This window comes from Neomonachus schauinslandi, chromosome 14 (genome assembly GCF_002201575.2).
Source record: "Neomonachus schauinslandi chromosome 14, ASM220157v2, whole genome shotgun sequence".
NCBI classification, from domain to species: Eukaryota; Metazoa; Chordata; class Mammalia; order Carnivora; family Phocidae; genus Neomonachus; species Neomonachus schauinslandi.
In genome coordinates, this window is record NC_058416.1 from 47337335 (window position 1) to 47361319 (window position 23985).

Consider the following 23985-nt stretch of genomic DNA (forward strand, 5'->3'; position numbering starts at 1 on the left):
AGTATAAAATTGGCATAGCATTTCTGAAAAGGAATTTGTACTTAGGTATTAGCAGCTTTCACAATTATTTCATATGTTATGGCTCTGGAATTCCAGAAATGTGTCCTAAGGAAATAATAAGAAATGTGGATAAAACTTAGGTACAAAATAATTATTAGCACTATTTTTAATAACAAAAACTAAAAGGAATTTATACCAAGAGAAAGGTCACAACAGGAGAAAAGACTTAAAGGTGTTATAATAGGAGAAAGGCTAAATAAACCACAGTATAGCCAATTTTAAATGCAGGATTTTCAAAGACTTTTTAATGCCAGAGGATAATGCCCACATGATCATGTTTAATAATTTTTTAAAAAGCAGAGTACACATAATTCCAGTTATGTTACTACATGCTTAAGAAAAGATCAGGGGTGTATTTAACCCCGATGGCTCTGGGAAATTGTATTACAGGTCATTGTTGTCTTTTGCTTTTTTCTCTTCTTTTTGTATTCTGGATTGATAATCAGAAAAAAAATTCATCTGACTAGGCTAAAATTTCCACCTCAAGAAATTTATTGAGTAGACAGGCAAGGATATTGTCTATCAATGGCAAAAATCAAAATCTATGTCTATCACTTGGATTTAGTTATAGGTATAGGTTGGGATATTGCCTATCAACAGCAGGGAAAATGCCTATCAAAAGTAATCAAAACCTATGTGTATCACTTGGATACATTGCTCCAGCCCCTTCTCACAACTCCCTGTCAGCAATTTATATACTTTGAGGGATATTATCTGTAACCTTAAGGTTGTAAAATGCAGAACCAGAAACTTCATTCCGACATTTACTCAAATATTTGCATACAAACCCAGTAAGACAGCATGGTGGAAAGAGGAGTTCTATTCCCTTTGCCTGGGTTCAAATACCACTTTCCTACTTCCAGTCCTTGTGATCATGAATAAGTTTTGCATCCACCCTGAGTCTCAATTTCATCATCAATAATAGCTTTCACAGGAGGTTGGAATAAGAATAAATCAGTGACACATTCAAAATGCTAGCACATAATGAGCATTAATCAATGTGGGTGAAGTTCCTGACCCCCTGTCCCCCACCCCTGTCTCCATTCTCACCCTGTATCAGAATACTTGCAACAGAAAGTGGCTTACAATCCTAAAAACAAACAAACAACAAAACAATATATAGGCACACAGGCATGTCTATACTACATGACATAATGATGTAATCAGATGCTTGCATCTACTTATAATGGTTTTACAGAATATAATATTAAACGTTTTTCTCATTTACATTTGGCATTTCAAAATAAGGACTGAGTATATTGGGCATAAATATATATCACGAAGGCATATATATGATAAATGCACATACCTAATATGATATATATGCCATGGGTGGAGACTAATAAAAATGTACTGATGACTCAAAAAAAAAAAAAACAAACCCAAAACCAAACCAAAACAACAACAACAAAAGAAAGTGTCTTACACAGCAAGAAGTCCAGGGGTGGGGCAGCCCCCTTTTGTCAACATAGACCTTAGTGACACCATCTGTTTGCCCTGCTACCCTCAGGGAATAGCTTCCCTCATGGTCACAAGGTGGCTGCAGCATTCCAGGCATCATATCCATACAGGACAGTGCCCCAAGGAAGAGAGGACCTTCTCCAGGGTATCTCTCTTGGAAGTAAGGAAATCTTTCTTAGCAGCCCCCAGCACACCTCCTCTCATGTCTCAGAGGTCAGGATTTGTCACATGCCCACACCTAACCCAGGCACTACCACCAGCTTAGATCAGAGAGCTTTGGACAGAAAAGGGGGCTGGGCTCCCCTGAAGCATATCGTAAGGTGGAGTCTGGTAGATGCCTGAGCAAAATTAGTGTTCTGATAGAGAAAAGGAAAGGGGTCATGGATGCTGGGGCACATTATTCAACGCTCTGCTACACTCTGCACTGCATGAAGCCTCGTCTAGTGTAAATTCCAAGAGATGAGACTGAGCTAACCAGCTGGGAGATGGGGGAGGGGGGGGAACACAGGGAATGTAGAAAGCAAGTTGTCCAGAGCAGACTCCATCGGGGTGAAGGGGCCTGATCACAAAAGAAAGGAGGGAGAGGGCTCAGGAGACCTGTCTAACCTCCTTCACGGTTCTGTCTAGAGCAAGTTCTGCAGGCGCATAAACTGGGACAGGTGCCACATCAAGAGCAAATGCAGGGTAGTCTGCACTGGCGTGAATAGAAGGTGACAACAAATATGGCCTCACTGGAGATGAACACTGATGTCTGGGCGTGTGAATCACGGAGGCCTGTGGAGAGGAGTGGTGCGACTTCTGAGCGTGGAGATATGGAGAACACAATCCCTTGAATCTTCTATTGAACAATTCCTAAACGTTGGCCACCTACTGTGAACTAGCCCCTGAAGAAAATAAAAGATATAGTAGAAGACCCCGGCGCGGGGAGGGGTCTGGCTTCGAAGAATTTAAACTCTGCTGGAGGAGTCAAAAGGAACCAAAGTGGAGTCTAAAGCAACATCGGACGCTACGGGAGCTCAGCAAAGCTGGAAGAGAGATGGCTGAGGGGCCGGGCGCCGAGGGGGGCTTGAGCTGGGAGCAACCCCGGGAGGGTCAGGGTCTGAGTTAGGGCAGACAGAAGTGGAGGGAGAGAAAAGAGCCATAGGGATGGGAGGGAGGGTGATAACAAGGAGAATCTCTGACAAGTATGGAGACACTCTAGTGGGTTATGAGAAATTATTTGGATAGAGAGAGTAGGGCCGTGGAGATTTAATTTCACGTATTAGGCCTGTTAAGTTTTGGAGGGGGCCTCTTTCGATGGAGTCGCCTGGTGGTGATTATGAGGGTATTGTTCTGCTTGGGGGCTTTATTGTGAAAATGAACTTAGCGAGGCGTGTGAGCTGATCTACAGGCACATTCTTTCCTGTGACTTCGACAAGAATCCCATCAGCAGCCTGGCCAGGGACTCACTGCCAAAACCAGCTTCGAGCAGCAAGTGTGGTAGTGGAAAGGAAACAGGCTTTGGACCCAGACAGACTTCATGAAAGGTCTAGCGCTATCACTCATTAGCAAATTACTTCATCGCTCAGAATCTTAGTTTTTCCAGCTGTGCAATGGGCATAATACCTACCCCCACAGACAGGACTCAAAATACATTCTCTTCCCTCCTTTTGCTTAACAAAACTATTAAAGCAAAACCTCCTGTGCTCAATCTTACATAATAGTGTTGCATGGCAACTTCAAAACTGTCTCATCCATAAACACCTAAGGCGGGGAAAAGTTTCAAGTCTTTCTTGATTTAAAAACTTGAAATTTTCTATCAAATTTTGGAATGTTTTTATTTTAAAATTAAGCAGAAAGCGGGGCACCTGGGTGGCTCAGTCAGTTAAGCGGCCAACTCTTGGTTTCAGCTCAGGTCATGATCTCAGGGTGGTGAGATGGAGCCCCACGTTGGGCTCCGTTATCAGTGCAGAGTCTGCTTGAGATTCTCTGCCTCTACTTCTCCCTCTGCCCCTACCCCTGCTTGTGCGCTCTTTCTCTCTTTCTCAAATAAAGAAATAAATAAAATATTTAAAACAAATTAAGCACAAAGTAATATGATTTATCTATAACAGATAAACATTTTTATTTCATCCTGAACTTTTATTTTTCTACTTTTGAATTAAATATTCATTACCAATTGAACTGAGAAGAGAGAAAGAGGCACAGAGGTGAGGGGAGAATGAGTAGATTCTTACAGTGTGAGCATGTGAGACATCTACTTTTACTTTAGCATTTGTATTTTCTAAAAAGGCTATTATTGCCTTTTATACTTTAAAAACAATATTTTTTAAAGGTTTTATTTATTTATTTGACAGAAACACAGCTAAAGAGGGAAAACAAGCAGGGGGAGTGGGAGAGGGAGAAGCAGGCCTCCCACTGAGCAGGGAGCCCCATGTGGGGCTTGATCCCAGGACCCTGGGATCATGACCTGAGCTGAAGGCAGACGCTTAACGACTGAACCACCCAGGCACCCCTAAAAATAATATATTTTTAACTTAAAAAAATGTGATTCTCCCGCTTTTACTTCCCCCAAACCAACCCTGGGCAAGCAGCAAGGCAGTATGCATGAGGGAGTGAACAGCTCCTGAGATACTCCAGCTGTTCAGCAAAAGGCCCAAAAGGAATGGCGACTGGTGTAACCAAAAGGAGGGGGCCATGAGTAACATTCCCAATTTTGCCCTTCACCTTCAAAAAGGAAAATACCACATATCACTCATTCAATCAAAAGGCTTGTTTCCCAGCTCTTTCCCAGGAGGAAAACAAAACAAAAAATACATTATTAGAAAAGAAAAGGAAGAGAAAGAAAAGAAAACCTAAAACGACAGAAATAAAAATGAAAACTATTTGGAAGGGTGGTGTGAGGATGGGTGAATTTTTTTCTCCTGTTTCATCTACATCATCAATGTCTGCTGTAATGAAGGTTGGGAGTCCTCTGATGCTCTTTTGGAAGATGTGTGAGGTGTGGGAGGGGGGTAGGTGTGTAGTGTGTATACGGGGATGTGAGTGTGGGAGTATTACGTGTGAATCTGTGTGTGTGTATGTGTAACAGGAATGCGGATGTGCATGGAATGTGTGTACGAGAGAGTGTGGGCGCGTGCTGGGGAGTGTGGACCGCTTGTGTGTGGAACGTGAAGAATGTGCGCAGTATGGCGTGTACCCTGGTGTGTGTGAGACTGCGGATGTGGACGTGCGAGCAGTGCGGAGTGTTGGTGTGTGCGTGCAGAGTGCGCGCGGTGCCAGCGGAGTAGAGCGTGTGCGGGCTGGGGGCGGGGCGGGCGCGGACAGGTGCGTGCGCCCCGCGCAGCCGGCCCTCGCCCCAGCGCCCCCGGCGGCCCCGCCTCCGCCCCGCGCCCGCCCCGCCCCCGGTGGTCCCGACCCCGCCTTGCCCGCGTGGCCCCGTCTGAGGCTGGAGCGCGCGGCTCCGGAGGCCTCCCCACTGCGGAACCCGGCGGGGAGGGGAGGGCGGCCTGGGGCGGGCGCCCCGCGCCGGAAGCGTGCGGGTCGCGCTGGGGTGGCCGCGGACATGTGGAAGATGTCCTTCAAGGTGAGCGCCCCGGGCTCCGGGAGGGAATGCCGGGCCGGGCGGCAGACATGCGGCGGCGGGCCCGCACCTGCGGAACTCCCGGGGTCGCCGCCGCCGGCGCCGCGGGGCCCGCAGAGTGGAGTGAGCGCTGCCCTGGGTGCTGGCGGGGGACGGGAGGAAGCGACCGGGCTGGGATGGCTGCTGTGGTTTGTGGTTTGTGGTTTGGTTGTGTGGGCTTTGCTTGAAAGGCTTTCGGTACTTACGGCCGCAGGTCCGGGGAGCCCGCCGCGGGGCGAAGGGGGGCAGGGACTGTCGCCAGGGTAACGGGCGGGGGCAGGGCGGGGAAGAAGCCCGCGGTCTGCGCTGTCCTGCGGCCCGGGAGAGACCCGGGCTGCGGCACCGATTCCGGATTCTGCGTCCTCGTTTCGGAATGCTAGAGGCACCACTGTCGCCTCCTCTCCAGAGCACTTTTCGGACGCCGAAGCTGAGTGCCCAGCAGAGTGCAGCTGCAGCTGATTACCAGGCTGCAGGGTCCAAAGGAGTCTTGTCTTAAAAGAGTTTAAAGTCATCCCATTGAATCTTCACATTTCAGTATGAAAGTGATGATCCTTGATTTGCCTCTATTGGAAGGTCTTAATACAAATAATTAAAATGTATTGAGCACGTAAAATGTGCCTGACTCTGAGCCAAGGGCATCTGGGCGCATCTTCTGAATCCTCAGGAAGATCCATGAAATGGTACGTTCGTGTGTGTCTCTCCTTTTTTTTTATTTTTTATTTTTTTAAAGCAAGAAGACTAAAACATGGTGGAGTTAAGTAATTCATCACTGTCTTGCAGCCAGTACGTGAATGGTGTTAACATTGAAACCCTAATGTGTCTGGCTTCCGTCTCTTACAGTAGCTCATGTAAACAGAGGGATGATATGTTGAGATTTGCATGTTAGAAAGATCTCTGGCCACAGTTTGGAGAAGGCAGTGGAACTGGGGTCATCTTGTTAAGTGGTAGGGACTAGGGAACAGGGGTCTGGAATGGAAGGAAGTAAACAAATGTGAGTGACTTAAAAAAATTTTAATCTATGGAATTCTGTAACTGATGTTATTCCCTGAGTTAGGGAAGGCTAGAGAGGTAAAGACATAGTGTTTGTTTGGGACATGTAAAGTTTAAGGATGGATGGAAGTCCAGGTAGAGATGTTGATTAGACAGATCTACAAACTGGGAACCCCGGGAGTATAGTCTAGGCAGGAGATAGAGATGAGATGTAGGAGTGAGCAGTGTTAAGTGGTAATTAAACCCATGAGAATGAATGCAGTTGCCCTGTGACACTATGTACAAGTGGAAAACAGAGGACTGAAGACAAAATCTTGAGAATGAACAGAATAAGAGAAGCCCATTGAGAAAACTGAAGAGCAGCCAGCGATGTATGAGAACAATCTGAAGCGTGTGCTGATATTTAAGCCAAGGATCTCTAATCCTTTGATAAAGATGGGGAGGAACTCAAAGATAAATACTACAGAGAAATCAAGCTGGGAATTGAGAAGTGTCCATTGTATTTAGTAACAAACGGCCACTGCTGACCTTGCTCAGAGCAGTTTCAGTGAAGTGCTGGCTTCAGAAGCCTGATTGCAACAGCTTCAAAAGAGAGTGGGTGGCAACCACCAGTGTCCAGAGCTGTTTCAAAAAATTCTGCAAGAAACAGTGGCCGCAGCAAGGATTTGGAGCAGGCCAACGGTTTGTTTGCTTTAAAATGGTAGAGACTTGACCATCTTTAAATGATGACAAATATCTCAGCAATAAAAAGACAAATAACCCAATTTAAAAATGGGCAAAGGAGATGAATAGACATTTCTCCCAAGAAAATATACAAATGGCCAATAAGCACCTGAAAATATGCTCAACACCTTTAGTCATCAGGGAAAGGCAAATCAAAACCCTAATGAGACACCACTTCACACCCACTAGGATGACTATAATCAACAAGACAGACGGTGTCAGGTGTTGGCAAGGATGTGAAGAAATTCAAGTCTTCATACCTTGCTGTTTAGGAATGTAAAATAATGCAGTCATATTAGGAAACAGTCTGGTGGTTACCATATGACCCAGCAATTCCACTCCTACATATATACCCAAAAGAAATGAAAACACCTGTTTACACAAAAACTTGTACACAAATGTTCATTTTGTTATTCATAATAGCCCAAAAGTGGAAACAACCCAAGTGTCCATCATTTGTTTATCATTGATAATAAACAAAATGTATGTATTAGCTTGAGCTGCCATAACAAAATACTATAGACTGGGCAGCTTAAACAGCAGGCATTTAATTTCTCACAGTTCTAGAGCTTGGGAAGTCCAAGATCAAGGTGCCAGCAGATTCAGTCTGGTGAGAGCTCTCTTCCTGGCTTGTAAACAGCCACATTCTTACTGGATCCTCATAAGGAGAAAGGAATCTCTGGTGTCTCTTCCTTTTCTTGTAAGAACACCGATCCCATCATGGGGACTGTACCCTCTTGATCTCATCTAACCTAATTACCTGCCAAAGACCTCACCTCCAAATACTATCACATTGGGAATTAGGGCTTCAACATGAGTTTGGGGGGGGGGACACAAATCTTCAGTCCATACCATGGTGTATCCACACAATGGAATATCATTCAAAAGAAGGAAGCTCTGAAACATGCTACAATGTGGATGAACCTTGATAATATTATGTTGAGTAAAAGAAGCCAGACCCAAATGATGCCATTTATATGAAATGTTCAGAATAGGCAAATCCATAGAGATAGAAAGCAGATTCTTGGTTGCCTAGAGCTAGGGAAGAATCGGGGGATGGGGAGCGATTGTTAATAGGTATGAGATGATGAAAATGTTTTGGAATTGTGACAGTTATGCAGCCTTAGGAATACACTAAAAACCACTGAATTATATGCTTTAAAAGGGTGAACTTTATATGTAAATCAGAATCTCAATAAATATTTGAAATGATAGGGAGACTTGATAGAGGGGATGACTGAGCTGAGTGAGGAAGCATGGAGGAGGTGGGCGAGGCAGAGCGTGTGAGCGGGGTTTCATTAGTTGTAGGGGTTCCCACTAGACAGGTGGGGAGGAAACCCTCTTTCACTGGGGTTAGGGGAAAGGAGGTGCGGTTGAGCAATGGTATCTACGTTTTATAAAAGTGAAGGCCAGGATGAGATCAGAATTTGGGGTGGGTAGGAAAGAAGGTGTCAGAATTTGCCATCAAGAAAGGAGAATGACCAGGAGGTGACAGCTAGTAGGTGAGGTGAGGCACAGGACAAGCTGGTGGGATGGCCTGAGTCGTGTATACTTGACCGGAAGGGCAGCGTCTCAAAGACAAGTGAGGAGAGCCTAACCGTATTTTCCACTCCAGGGCTGATGTGGGAGAAGGTCCAGCCCCCACCAGCTGGGAGGTGCCGGGGAGCTCACAGCAGGGAGACAGAAGAAGTGCTCTGAGCCAGGTTAAGGACGGGAAGTTGATTTTCCATGAAGCAGACTTCCAAACAGCACACGGGGAAGGCCTGAGGACAAAGGGAGCAGAGACGCAGGCCGGTTGACTGAGCCTCCACTAACCCTAGCTAGCATACTATCAAACATATCAAAAGGTACCCACAGCCCAAGATAATAGACTTTTTATTGTACATTTTTGGAAAGGTTTTTACTATATTGCTATTAAAACGATTTAGCCATGAATACCATTTAATTTATATTGGCCCATGATTTTTCTGCAACTTTCATATATAGTAATTCTTGTGCAGGGAGAAAATCAGACCTACAAATTATTTTCATGTGCCATCAATATTTTATGAATATCAAATTCAGCGGTGAATAGAGTTGACAAAGACGATACATTTTGTAACTATTTTATTCATTCACTTTGATTTTAGAGCCATAGATTAACTTTATTTTCACAGGCCTCTGAAAGTCTCATAGGCCCTCTTACCTGGTACCAAAGCCGCTTTTAAAAAGCCCTGGCATTGTTGGCTGAGTCTGTGGGAGAATAAACAGCCTCTTATTGATGACTGAGAGTCACCGCATGTAGGACTGCTTCTGAGCCACACGGACCCCTTTGTAGCTACTTCTCCTTGCTCCATTAAGCTACCAGCAATCACTGGTATGCCTCCAGTAAACCAGGAAACTTCCTCTTCCAAAATTGGCAAGTCCTCATTTGTTCTGGTTGGGAAAACAGACACGTTTGTTAGAATTATTTTTAAAGTAAAAGCAAACTCAGTAAAAGCAGACGCAGGTCTGAGCCTTTTTGTGGAATAAAGGTCACGCATTTCAATACACTGACTTGTGACTCTCAACAGCTGTTTCAGGACTTACTCTTCAGGCCTGAGGTTGCCAAAAGCCTAACACAATGAGGAAGGAGACTCTTAACGTGGTGAAGGAGGTCACCACAGTAGAGGAAACATTGCTAGAGGAAGAACAATGCCTGTATCTTTCTTGAGCACATTTTCCCTAAGAGGACAAAGGGCTCAATACCATGTTTCACCTTGGTGATAGAAACTGCTCATGGCTGGGCTAAAAGTAGGGGAACTTGTATTTTCCAACCTTGCTCTGAAAGTGCATAAATTATCTCATAATTGGCTTCAGTTCACCAGTCAGCTAAAATTATTTGAAATACAGGAAAATAAATTTACAAGGCCACATATGTTTTTCAACAGCTTTATTGAAATACAGATCACATACCATATAACTCACCCATGGAAAATGTTCATTTCAGTGGTTTTTGGTATATTCAGAGTTGTGCAACCATCAGCACAATCAATTTTAGGATATTTTAATCATCCCCCCAAATAAATCACATTGCCATTAGCAGTCACTCTCTATCCCCCACCCAGCTTTAGATAACTGCTACTGTACTTTCTATCTCTATAGAAATGCCTATTTTTTTTGAGAGAGAGAGAGAGAGAATGAGTGAGAGAGAGAGCACCAGAGTGGGGAAGGTCAGAGGGAGAAGCAGACTCCCCGCCGAGCAGGGAACCCAATGCAGGACTCGATCCCAGGACTCCAGGACCAAGACCCAAGCCGAAGGCAGTCGTCCAACCAACTGAGCCACCCTGGCGCCCCTAGATATGCCTATTCTTGACATATATGTCTTAAACAGACTTTCCAGATGGTCTCGAGTTCTGAGTTTGGAAATGCTGGTGTTAAATGATCCTACCTCTAAGGCAGAATGCTTGGGGTAAATCACTCACTTTTTCTCTTTCAGTCTCCTATCACCTTCAGAAGTGTAACAATACTGACAACATAGGGATTAGGCTTCTCTAATGTTTATCAAGCATTCTGAAATTTTCAAGTACTTAGCATGAAGGGGACAATGGATTAGAATAGCCAGTGACAGGGCTCCTGGATGGCTCAGGTGGTTAAGCATCTGATTCTTAGTTTCGGCTCACGCCATGGTCTCAAGGTCCTAAGATCAAGCCCCATGTCGGGCTCCGCACTCAGCACAGAGTCTGCTTGTCCTTCTCTCTCTGCTCCTACCCCTGCCCTCACTCTCTCACTCTCTCAAATAAATAAATTTAAAATCTTAAAAAATCTTAAAAAAAAAAAAAAAAGAATAGCCAGTGACATCTCAAAAGTGTCCTTCTGCACATGGCTTCTCAGTCCTGCATTCTATCCTTATTTAATGTGGCCTCTAACATCAAAAATTCATTACTCATGTTCTCTTGATTGAATTAGTAAGTACACAATCAAAACCCACAGTATTCTAAACCCTTTTAAAACTAATGGTTTAGGGCGCCTGGGTGGCTCAGTCGTTTAAGCGTCTGCCTTTGGCTCAGGTCATGATCCCAGGATCCTGGGATCGAGTCCCGCATTGGGCTCCCTGCTCTGTGGGCTCCCTCTCCTCCCCACTTGTGCTCTCTCTCTCACTATCTCTGTCTCTCTCTCTCAAATAAATAAAATCTAAAAAAACAAAACTAATGGTTTAAATCTCTCCCCCTCTTAGCTTTTAATCAGAATTCCAGTTCTGTACAAGTAACAGTTTCCCTTCTGTGTTTCCTCTCCCCTTCCTTCCTGTAACGAATTGCTGGTAGTGTAATAATGAGCAGTGTATGAGCCAAAATCCTGGCAGTAAAGGGGAGAAAAAGAGAAGAAAATATGGCATATGTAGAAGTTTACACTGTTTTTCTCCCAAGAAATGAGATATAAGACCTCAGACTCTGGACTTGGAGTTGGGTTTGAATGCTGGTTCTATTACTTCCTAACTCTATGACCTTGAGTGATTCATTCGTGCCTCAGTTAACTCATCTTAAGAATGGGAATAATATGGGTGCTTGGGTGGCTCAGTCGGTTAAGCATCTGCCTTCAGCTCAGGTCATGAAACCAGGGTCCTGGGATCGAGCCCCACGTCAGGCTCCCTGCTCCGCGGGAAGCCTGCTTCTTCTCCCTCTCCTTCTAACCCTTCCCCTGCTTGTGCTCTTGAGGGCTCTCTCTCAAATAAATCTTAAAAAAAAAAAAAAGAATGGGAATAATAAAAACACCTATGTCGTGAGGCTGTTCTGGGAATTAATGCATCAGAGCAATGAAAGTGCTTAGCACGCCCGATACAGAGAGAGATCTCAGCGTTGGCTGGTGTTGCTGTTTCTCATAATATCGTGACTAACAAGCCTGCCTGAGGGAGGCTCACTGGCCTCATTGTAGAGATCAGAAAAATCAAGAAAGAAGTTAAAGAGTAAAGCATTTCCACGTGCATCATCTTCAAAGGCTAAAGGGCTTGCCCCTGTTTCACTCTTAGCACTTACGATGATGTGCAAATTGTACCTGGAAGAGGATTGGAAGTTATCCAGGCAACATGGGGTGTATCAACCCCAAAGAGAAGGAAGGTCAGGGGCCTCTCCGTCTTGGCAGGAGACGAGCTTGCAATGAGGATAGGAAGGAGGCCATCGGGGTCAGTGCTGCCTTATTCCTTGGTGTCTACAGAATTCCTCAAGGCCGAACAGTGGGATGGCTACGAGGGCAGCCCCGAGCACCAGACTGCCTGGGTCTGAAGCCTGCCTGTCCTCTGTCCCTTACCTCACCTGGGCAGCGGCATAGTGACAGTGCCCACCTCACTGAGCTCTGATGGGGATTCAGTGAGGTAGTATGCAGAGCAGATACCAAGTGGTACAGAACAAGCACTTGGTATTAGCGCAAGATACCTGCCCTGCCCTGTGTCCGCCGCAGCGTGATAGAGCAATTACCCACGTTTAATGATAGTCGTTTCCCCCTGGAAGCCCCTTAGGCACTGAAAGTCCGTGCGTTCACAGCCGAACTCATCCCTTCTTCCCAAAGCCTGCCCCTCTTACAGAGTTTCCCACTCTCGGGAATGGCACCACCTCAACCAGGCACTCAAACCAGAAACCCGGGAGTCAGACCAGGCTCCTTCTCCCACCTTCTCCTGCATATACAGTTGCAGACCAAAACTGTTTAGTTTGGTTCCTTAAACGTTCTCCAGTCTGTCTCATCCTTCAGCCCCACAATTGTTGCTTGAGCTCGGGCCCTCATCTTCTCTTGCCCTGTCTATACGATAGTCCCCTAACCCTTGTAGACACCGACCTCAGTCCAGCTCCAGGCATCAATCCATTCTCCCTGAGGCTGCCACAGGGACCTTTCTAAAACACAAAACCAATAGTATCTCCCCACCTTATAACCCTGCCTTGGCTCCCCAGTGCCCAGGCAAACCCCATAGCATGGCACAGCAGATCCTTTGGGATCTGGCCCTGCCTGCTTTCAGCCCCACAGTGTCCCTTGACCTCTTTCCACTCCCATCCTTCAATCCAGCCCTTCCGAGCTCATGACAGTTCCCAGAATGCTGTGACGAGCCTCCATGTCTTTGCTTCACTGCCCCGTCTGCCTGGGATGCTCCTTACCCAGTTTCCTGCTCATCTTTTGAGACTCTTCTCAAGAATTCCTTATCTTTGAAGCCATTCCTGGCTACACACCCCTCCCCCAATATAGGCTTGGCCATTCTCTGCTCTCACAAGTAATCCGCATTCCTGTTCTAGCACCTGTAATTAACTTCTGATGCCTATTGGCATGACTTACTTTCCTCCTGGGCCATAAAGCCATTAGAGCAGAAATCAAGGTTGACTCGTACTTCTTGTCCTAGGCCCTGGCCAGTACCACTGTCCCTATTACAGGCCAGTGACCAGGCAAATGAATTTCCAAGAGCTGTGAGGACTGCGCATTTATAGCTAGCATTTCTTGAGTGTTCACCATCAAACTGAGTTGACATGTATTCTGTCCTTTAATTCTCTAACAACACATGGCAGAGGTACTACTCTTGGCATTATTTATTTATTTATTTATTTTTTTTTAAGATTTTATTTATTTATTTGACAGAGAAACACAGTGAGAGAGGGAACACAAGCAGAGGGAGTGGGAGAGGGAGAAGCAGGCTCCCCGCTGAGCAGGGAGCCCGATGCGGGGCTCAATCCCAGGACCCTGAGATCATGACCCGAGCCGAAGGCAGACACTTAACAACTGAGCCACCCAGGCACCCCTACCCCTGGCATTATTATGCCCATTTTACTGGGACAGAGAGCAGTTAACCTGCCAGAGTCAAAGAGCTGAGAAGTAGCAGGCTTAGGACTGGAACTCAGCTCTTTCTTACCCCAAATCAACTCTCTTGCCTCCACCTCCCAGTAAATCAGGCACTTGAGGGAGAATGAAATCTGTACATCTTTTCACAAAGTTCAGTTTCTAAAACCTTGTGGGAAACCAGGAAATCTAGCCCTGACAGGAGAGAAAGCCCCGAAGCCATCCTCAAGGCAGGAGAGCTTATTATGACAATACAAGTTTGTGGTTTCCAGATGGTTTTTGAAAATAATTTGGGGTTAAAGAGAAACAACAAAATCACTAAAAATGATTTACAATTTATTACTCTCAAGTCTTCATGTTTCAGGAAAAGCCAACAGAGCTGTTCCGTGGTGATACTAAATTCTCTTCCTAATTCACCCTTCAGACTTCATTTTGGCCTTGTGCAATCTCCCTACTGAAAGGGCAATGTTTCGTGATTTCTGATACAAGTCAGACCTGCCTGGCCGTCGCTTCAGCCAGTCACCCGACAGCTGTAATAGGGGACCCAGCCCGGTACAAACCCGCCAACCCTGGGTGTGAACATCACCATTGCCTTTTGGCCTGAAAACTCCTGGGACCATAATATTTACGCCTTTGGGGAAAGCAAATTGTTCATCTGGAATTTGAGGGGATTTTTGTTTTCCTCCTACTGGAGCCAGGAAACTATTCAAAGTATGTTTGCAACCTGCTTAGCACTCCCCACTTGGCCACGCTCTCCTCCGAGAACACACGAGAGCACTAAGCCGTGGGTGAGCTGAAGGGCAGCAGAAAAGAAATCCTCATACCAACAGATGCCCCCTTCACTCTCACTGAGCTTTCACTTTAGATGGCTCTGTGGACAGGCGCCTGGCTGGCTCAGGGAGTAGAGCATGAGACTCTTGATCTCGGGGTTGTGAGTTTGAGCCCTGCACTGGGTGTGGACGTTACTTAAAAATTAAAAAAAAAAATGTTAATCTTTAGATGGCTCCTTGTTGTGGGTGACATTGTTTTGTTTTCTTTTTAACTTTGCATAGGTAGGTAAGACATTGAATTTAATGCCTTATCAGTATACTTAAAAGACATATCGTTTAAAAGGGCCTTGGGGTCAGATAGGTGTTTTAAGCCCACCCAAAACATGCTTTTGTTAAACAATTTGAACGCTAGAAATTTCCTGAGACCAGCAAAATTCTTTATAGTACCAATACTCGATTTAATTTTGCCTACTGATTCTAACTTTGTAAAGAAAAGTGGACAGAGGGGGAGAAGCTAGCATCTGTAAGCATTTATGATGTGTTGGGTACCGTATTTGCCAATTAACTTACATCATTTAATCCTTACCAAAAACTTCAAGGCAGGTAGTATAAGACTCACCAAAGCCAAGTCATTTGCCCAGGGCTGGGGTTGAAACCCAGAGCTGTCTGGTTCCAGAGCCTCCCCGTCACCCCCACCCTCCCCTGTCACGGACTGTTGTCTATAGATCCAAATTGATGTGTTTTAGGAAAAGCAGCTGTACTGCAGTCAATTCTGCCACTCTGATTCTTGAAGAACTGTTTGCCAGCTCTATTCCTTCCATAGGATGGTTTCCACATTAACTTTGCAACTTTAAAATGACGCAGCCGTGGAAAGAAGGATCCATATGAGGACACGTTAACAGTGTTTTCTGCCCAGAGTTCCTCATTCTTAACTGAATCCTCTGGCAAGTTTCCAGCAAAGGAAATTAGATGGAGGGGAGGGGAGGCCTTGACCCAGAAAGCTGGAATCAGGTAGAAAGTTGAGGGCATAGAAAAAATGTGTGTTGGGGAGGTCAGAATCGGGAGAGATTTCTCTCTGCTTAGAGGTGAAGAGGGATTTGGGAACGTTTCAGGGAGGAAATAGCATTTAAGCAGAGCCTTGGCCTTGAAGGATGGGGGAGCACTCCTTTCAAGCAAAAAGGAAACTGTGAACAAAGACATAGAGGCAGGAAAGGGAGAACATTGGTGGAAAATAAGGTTTTAATAGTGCTGTATTATCAACAGCATTGCTTTTCATAACGGCACTCCGGTATCTGGTATAAAACAGAATGTGTTCCATGACCAAGTATATCACAATCATCTGTTGCTGGAGGAGCAGCAGTCTTTCCATGCTCCGACACATCTGGAAATTCTGCTCTTTGAGTGGCATATATTTGCGTAGAGGCGGTCACATTAACTGATGTCAAGTTTAAGATCCTGTCTCATTTTGCTTCTGCAGAAGGAAACTCCACTTGCCAACGCCGCATTCTGGGCAGCAAGAAGAGGCAACCTGGCTCTGCTCAGGCTGTTGTTGAACAGCGGTCGGGTGGATGTGGACTGCAGGGACAGTGTACGGATGGATTCTTTCGGTATATGCATGCCAAGGGCACGCCATTTCCCCTGCCGGCATGAGAACAGCTCCTGAATACATTTCCCTGTACAGTGCTTATCTACTCTTTCTGTATGCCTGCTTTATCCTTTTAAAAAGTCCAAGGTACCCTGGTGAATGTAAAAACTTTTGGGGGGCTGGAGGGGGCGCCTGGGTGGTTCAGTTGGTTAAGGGTCCAACTCTTGATTTCTGCTCAGGTCGTGATTTCACTGTGTGAGATCGACCCCTGAGTTAGACTCTGTGCTCAGTGGGGAGTCTGCTCGGGATTCTTTCCCTCTGCCTCTCCCCCTCCACTCACACACACTTGTACACACGTGCACGCTGTCTCTTCTCTCAAATAAACATTAAAAAAAATTAAAAACATATTAGGGAAACCATTACATGCATAAAATGGAAGGCAGCCACAATAAGGAAAGAGGCACTTCACTGGGAATTACAATTAGCACATTCCAAGAAGGAAAGTGTTTTTAGTCAGAGAATTCAAACCAACTGCTTCCATGGAAAGTGGAGATAATTCAGAGCAGAAGAGGACTGCCATGAATGTGTAAGTTGGGTTTTTCTATAAGGATACGAGAACTGAGAATGGAAGCCACCACCCAGCCTCTTACTTTCACTATCGTTGCAAACATCAGTACACGCACTGGCAAGTGAGGGGTCTAAAAATAAATACTCCTGCCCACTGGCAGGCATCCTTTGGGGAGCCCTCCCCCCGCAGAGAGAATCAGTGATTTGTCTGTACTCAGCAGGATGATGCATCTCTGGGGATCAGGAAGACCTCAAATGAGAGAGAGACAACAGAAATACTTTGATTTTAGGAATAAAAATGTTTTCAAGGGAGCCTTATTCTTTTCCAAAAAGCGGGATGTGCCATTTCCAGCTTTTATTGCACAAATTTGGTAAGTGAGATCAGCCGCCCGCCTGAGATATCCAGGTTTGTTCGCTTTGCCCACTGGGGGCATTGGTGAGCAGTGTCTTGGGTTTGCACCTCCAGATCCACCCAGACCCTTCTTCAGTTTGTTCTGTGTCACAGAGCGCTGCTGCTGCCAACTCCCAGTCCAACATTGCTCTTGTAATGGCACAGTTTTATACATCACCACACTTTCTTCCAGCCATCCAGTGTGACTATGCTCCTTTCGCTGGGGCCCAGGCTGATAGGAGGTCAGGCATCTATGAACTGGCCATCCCAGTCTTACGTGGGTCTCCTCGGCAGCCGTGGGCCACACTGGAGTAGGAGTGCTGGTTTTCCCTGTGGCCTCACCCCCTGATTGCACTGATGACCATTTTTCCTCTTTTTCTTGAAGTCACCCTTTCTCAGCCACCCCTATAAATCTTTCCTGACTTTCAGTTTCCTAGGGGCCGCCTCACAGTGCCACACACATCTGCCCCCCAGATAGTAAGTACCCCGTACGCTCAGCCTTCCCAGCGCCCTTTCCTCCTCAATGTGACCTGCTACCTTCTTTCCACTCAGAGCTCATCCTCTGTCTCTCTTGGTCTGCTATCTCAACCAGAAATTTTGCTTCTATGAACAGATACTAATATGTTTACTTCTCCTCGCTTAAACTAAAAACTCATTTTATTAACAGCTCTCTGGAGAAATGGTTCCTTAAGCCAAAGAAGGGAGTCTAATTGCTGGGTGGTAGGGTAGCTCTATTTTTAATTTTTTGAGGAACCTCCATACTGTTCTCCAGAGTGGCTGCACCAGCTTGCGTTCCCACCAACAGTGTAAGAGGGTTCCCCTTTCTTCACATCCTTGCCAACATCTGTTATTTCCTGACTTGTTAATTTTAGCCATTCTGACAGGTGTGAGTTGGTATCTCCACCATGGTTTTGATTTGTATTTCCCTGATGATGAGTGGTGTTGAGCATTTTCTTATGCACTACTAGGATTTACCCAAAGGATACAAAAATACAGATTCAAAGGGACACATGCATCCCGATGTTGATAGCAGCATTATCAACCATAGCCAAACTGTGGAGAGAGCTCAGATGTCCATCGGCTGATGAATGGATAAAGAAGATGTGGGGGGTGTGTGTGTGTGTGTGTGTGTGTAATGGAATATTACTCAGCCATCAAAAAAATGAAGTCTTGCCATATGCAACAACATGGATGGAGCTAGAGTGTATTTTGCTAAGTGAACTAAGTCAGAGAAAGACAAATACCATCTTGATCTCACTCATATCTGGAATTCAAGAAAGAAAACTGATGAACATATGGGAAGGGGAAAAAGAGAAAAAGGAGAGAGGGAAACAAGCCATAAGATGCTCTTCTTTAAAAGATTTTATTTATTTATTTGAGAGAGAGAGCACAAGTGGAGAGGAGGGGCAGAAGGAGAGGGAGAAGCAGGCTCCACGCTGATCAGGGAGCCTGATGCGGGACTCGATCACAGGACCCTAGGATCATGACCTGAGCTGAAGGCAGACACTTAACCAATTGAACCACTCCGGCACCCGAAGAGACTCTTAGCAGTAGAGAACAAACAGGGTTGATGGAGGGAGGTGGGGTGGGGGATGGACTAGCTGGGTGATGGGTATTAAGGAGGGCACTTGTTATGATGAGCACTGGGTGTTGTATGTAATGATGAATCACTGAATTCTACTCCAGAAACCAATATTGCACTATATGTTAACTACCTAAAATTTAAATTAAAAAATCAATTAAAAATTTAAAAAATAAAGGAGAAAGTCTAAATGATGGTAAGACAGCTTGTTGATTTTGAAAGCATCTTTAAGATTGGTGGTAACAGAGAACAGAAAGATGTTTGGGAATAGTACAGGTCTTAGTTCCCCTCAAAATTTCACTGGGAGGATTTCCACCTCCTTCAGGTGCCACCTGAACATGGAGTCTGGGTTCCAGGATGACCCTGGTGGTGAATGACCTCTGACCAGTCCTACCCTGGCCAATGGGGCCCGGCCTCTGGCTCACCTGGAACTCCTAGGAGAGCTGATGGAATGCAAGGAGAGGCCCTGGGGCTCTCTTGGGAACTGCTCCCAACCTCGAGTTCATGACCATGTTCTAACTTCCAACAAATAGCATTTAAAGAATGAATACATTATCTCTAGGCTACCTACCACACAGCAAAGCTTTGATTTGCTAACATTCACCTTCTTTCCTAGATTAATGTTGTCTTCACATGATATTTACATTTTTTGCTTTCTTCATCTCTCTGATGCACATTTACCACCTCATCCCCCCACACCCACCTCCCCTCTGGTAACCATCAGTTTGTTCTCTATAGTTAAGAGTCTGTTTCTTGCTTTATCTCTTTTTGCCCCCTTTGTTTTGTTTCTTAAATTCCACATATGAGTGAAATCATATTGTACTTGTCTTTCTCTGACTGCCTTATTTCGCTTAACGTTATACTCTCTAGATCCATCCATGTTGTTGCAAATGGCAAGATTTCATTTTTTATGGCTGAATAATATTCCTGTGTGTGTGTGTGTGTGTGTGTGTGTGTGTAGATAGATAAACGAACAGACAGATAGATATCTTCTTTATCCATTCATCTGTTGATGGACGCTTGGGCTGCTTGCATATCTTGGCTATTGTAAATAATGCTGCAATAAACATAGAGGTGCATGTATCCCTTCAAATTAGTGTTTTCGTATTCTTAGGGCAAATACACTATAGTGCAATTACTGGATCATAGGGTCTTTCTAATTTCTTGAGGAACCTCCATACTGTCTTCTACAGTGGCTGCACCAATTTGCATTCCCACCAGCTGTGCACGAGGGTTCCTTTTTCTCCACATCCTCACCAGTACTTGTTGTTTCTTGTGGTTTTGATTTTAGCCATTCTGACAGGAGTGAGGTGATATCTCATTGTGGTTTTCATTTGCATTTCCCTGAGGATGAATGATGTTGAGCATCTTTTCATCTGTCTGTTGGCCATCTGGATGTCTTCTTTGGAAAAATATCTGCTCATGTCTTCTGCCTATTTTCAAATTGGATTATTTGGTTTTTTGGTGTTGAGTTGTATAACTTCTTTATATATTTGGATACTAACTCTTTATCAGATTTGTCATTTGCAAATATCTTCTCCAATTCAGTAGGCTTTTAGTTTTGTTGGTTGTTTCCTTTGCTGTGCAGAAACTTTTTATTTTGATGTAGTCCCACTACTTTATTTTTGTTTTTGTTTCCCTTGCCTCGGGAGACATATGTAGAAAGATGTTATGGCTGATGTCACAGAAATTACTGTCTGTGCTCTCTTCTAGAACTTTTATGGTTTGAAGTCTCAATTTAGGTTCTTAATCCATTTTGAGTTTATTTCTGTGTATGATGTAAGAAGGTGGTCCAGTTTCATTCTTTTGCTTGTAGCTGTCTGGTTTTCCCAACATCATTCGTTGAAGAGACTGCCTTTTTCCCATTGCATATTCTTGACTCCTTTGTCAAAGATTAATTGACCATAACACCATGGGTTTATTTCTGGACTCTCTATTCTGTTCCATTGACCTATGTGTCTATTTTTGTGCCAGTACCATTACTGTTTTGATTCCTACAACTTTGTAATATAACTTAAAATCTGGAATTGTGATACCTCCAGCTTTGTTTTTCTTTTTTAAGATTTCTTGGGCTATTCTGGGTCTTTTGAGATTCCATACAAATTTTAGGATTATTTGTTCTAGTTCTATGAAAAATGCTCTTGATGTTTTGATAGGGATTACATTCAATCTGTAAATTGTTTTGGGAAGTATGTGCATTTTAATAATATTTTTTCTTCCAATTCATGAGCATGGAATGTCTTTCTATTTGTTTGTGTCCTCTTCAATATCTTTCATCAGTGCTTTATAGTTTTCAGAGTACAGGTCTTTCACCTCCTTGGTTAAGTTTATTCCTAGGTATTTTATTATTTTTGGTGCAATTGTAAATGGGACTGTTTTCTTAATTTCTCCTTCTGCTACTTCGTTATTAGTGTATAGAAATGCAAGGGAGTTCTGTACATTGATTTTGTATCCTGCAAATTTACTGAATTCATTTATCAGTTCTAGTAGTTTTTCACTGGAGTCTTTAGGGTTTTCTATGCATAGTAGTATGTCATCTGCAAATAGTGAAAGTTTTATTGCTTCCTTACCAATTTGATGCCTTTTATTTCCTTTTCTTGTCTGATTGCTGTGGCTAAGATTTCTAGTACTATGTTGAATAAAAGTTAAGAGAGTGGACATCCTTGTGTTGTTCCTGATCTTAGGGGAAAAGCTTGTCAGTTTTCCCCATTGAGTATGATGTGCACTGTGGGTTTTTCATATATGGCCTTGATTGTGTTGAATATGTTCCCCCTGTTCTACTTTGCAGAAGGTTTTTATCATGAATGGATGTTGTACTCATCAAATGCTTTTTCTGCATCTATTAAAATGATCATATGGTTTTTATTCTTTCTCTTATTCATATGACATGTCACATTGATTGATTTGCAAATATAGAACCACCCTTGCATCTAGGAATAAAGCCCACTTGATTGTAGTGAACGATTGTTTTACTGTATTATTGAGTTCTGTTTGCTAATATTTTGTTGAAGATTTTTGCATCTATGTTCATCAGACATTTTGGCCTGTAGTTCTCTTTTTCTATAGTGTCTTTATCTGGTTTTGGTACCAGGGTAATGCTGGCCTCACAGAATGAATTTGAAAGTTTTCCTTCCTCTTATATTTTTTTGGAATAATTTGAGAATAGGTATTAATGAGTCTTGAAATGTTTAGTAGAATTCACCTATGAAGCCATCTGGTCTTGGATTTTTATTTGTTGGGAGTTTTTTGATTACCAATTTAATTTCATTCCTAGTAACTGGTCTGTTCAAATTTCCTATTTCTTCCTGATTCAGTTTTGGTAAGGTTATATATTTCTAGGAATTTAAAGAATTATTTGTATTTCAGTGGTGTTCATTGTTATTGCTCCTCTTTCATTTCTGATTTTGTTTACTTGAATCCTCTCTTTTCTTTTTGATGAGTCTGGCTGGAAGTTTATCGATTTTGTTGATCTTTTCAAAGAACCAGCTCATTGATCTGTTCTGTTGTTTTTTTAGTTTCTATATCATCTGTTTCTGCTCTAATCTTTATTATTTTCTTCCTTCTACTGGTTTTGGGTTTTTGTTGTTATTGTTGTTGTTGTTTCCTAGCTCCTTTAAATGTTAGGTTAGGTTGTTTATTTGAGATTTTTCTTCTCAGGATAGGCCTATATTGCTGTGTACTCACTTCTTAGAACCACTTTTGCTGCATCCCAAAGATTTTGGACCTTTGTGTTTTCATTTTCATTTGTCTCCATGTATTTTTTTAATTTCTTCTTTGATTTCTTCATTGACCCATTCATTTGTAAGTAGCATGTTATTAACTTCCATGTATTTGTGCTCTTTCCAGATTTTTTTTCTTATGGTTGATTTCTAGTTTCATAGCATTTTGGTCAGAAAAGACGCATAATATGACTACAATCTTTTTCAATTTGTTGATACTTGTTTTGTGGTGTAGTAAGTGATCTATTCTGGAGAATGTTCCATGTGCGCTTGAAAAGAATGTGTATTCTGTTTTAGGATGGAATATTCAGACTATATCTGTTAAACCCAACTGGCCCAATGTTTCATTCAAAGCCATCATTTCTTTGTTGATTTTCTGTTTTTATAAATCTGTCCATGATGTAAGTGGGCTGTTAAAGTCCCCTACTCTTATTGTATTACTCTCAGTTAGTTCCTTTATGTTTGTTATTAACCATCTTATATATTTGGGTGCTCCCATGTTGGGTGCATAAATATTTACAATTATTATATCTTCTTGTTGGATTGTCTCTTTTTTATTATATGGTATCCTTCTTTGTTTCTTGTTATAGTCTTTTTTTCAAAGTCTACTTTGTCTGATATAAGAATTGCTCCCCAGGCTTTCTTTTGACATCCATTTGCATGATAAATGTTTCTCCATCCATCTCCATTTCAATCTGCAGTTGTTTTTGGTCTGAAATGAGTCTTGTAGGCACTAGATAGATGGGTCTTGTTGTTTGGGTTTTTGTTTTTGTTTTTAAGATGTATTCATTCATTTGAGAGAGAGAAAGAGAGCAAGCACAAGTGGGAGGGGTAGAGGGAGAGAGAGAATTTTAAGTAGGTTCCATGCCCAGTGCAGAGCCTGACACAGGGCCCGATCTCATGATCCTGAGATTCTCAAGTCCAGTGAGTATCTTTATGACCATTACTTTAAATTCTCTATCAGGCATATGACTTATATCCATTTTGCTTAGATCTGTTGCTGTGGTTTTGTCCCATTCTTCCATTTGGGACGTATTCCTCTGTCTCCTCATTTTGTCTAATTCTCTGTGTCTGTTTCTGTGTTAGGTAGGAAAGTCAGCTACGTCTCCCACTCTTGAAAGTAGTGGCCTTGTGAAGAAGAGGTCCTGTAGTGCCCTGTGTTGCAGTGTCCCCTGTTCCCCAGAACCTGGCGCTTTAGGGGGTCTTCCATGTGTGTTGTGTGCCCTGCTGTTGTGGCTGAGCCACTTTTCCCTTCAGTTCAGGCACCTGCAGTGGCTCTCCTTGCTGTTTTGGGCAGTGTTTCGTCCTGGTGGTGTTAGTGGGCCAGTCTGGGGCCACCCTGGGCTTGAGTTGAGTCAGACCAGGTGTTTGCCAGAGATGCAGTAGCACCAAACTGCAGGGTGCTTTCCCTGTGTTGCCCTTTGAGAAGCTTTCATTGGCAGGCGGGGCCTACAATCAGACCAGCTGTCTGCACCCAGCCCACTGCTGGGGCCACAGTATGATTGCTTGTGTGGTTATCTTCCCTTCTCCCCAAGGCAGGAGTCACTTTGGAGTGGTGCTGACCCTTGTTGGGGCTGCCTGCACACTACCAGGCTTATGGCCCTGGTTTGAATGGGCTCCAGCCAAGAGCACATTGGAGGGGGCAGAGCCGCAACGTGCCCAGGTGTTAGGTAAGCGGGGAGTGGTGTTAGCCAGTTAGGTAGGGAATATCCGTGCTGTGCTGGTTCCTGCAGGTGGTCGTGTGTTTCTGCTGGGGGGCAGGGGAAGG

At 43.9% G+C, this 23985-nt stretch overlaps 1 protein-coding gene across 1 annotated transcript in view; it reads left to right on the forward strand.

Moving 5' to 3' along the window:
• The first annotated feature begins 5065 nt into the window (after positions 1-5065).
• ANKRD29 (ankyrin repeat domain 29) overlaps positions 5066-23985 on the forward strand; it is a 58624-nt gene continuing 39704 nt past the window's right edge. Inside the window, exons 1-2 of the mRNA XM_021686190.1 lie at positions 5066-5086; positions 15851-15961. Coding sequence (XP_021541865.1) covers positions 5066-5086; positions 15851-15961 — 132 coding nt within the window. The remainder of the gene's footprint in view (positions 5087-15850; positions 15962-23985) is intronic.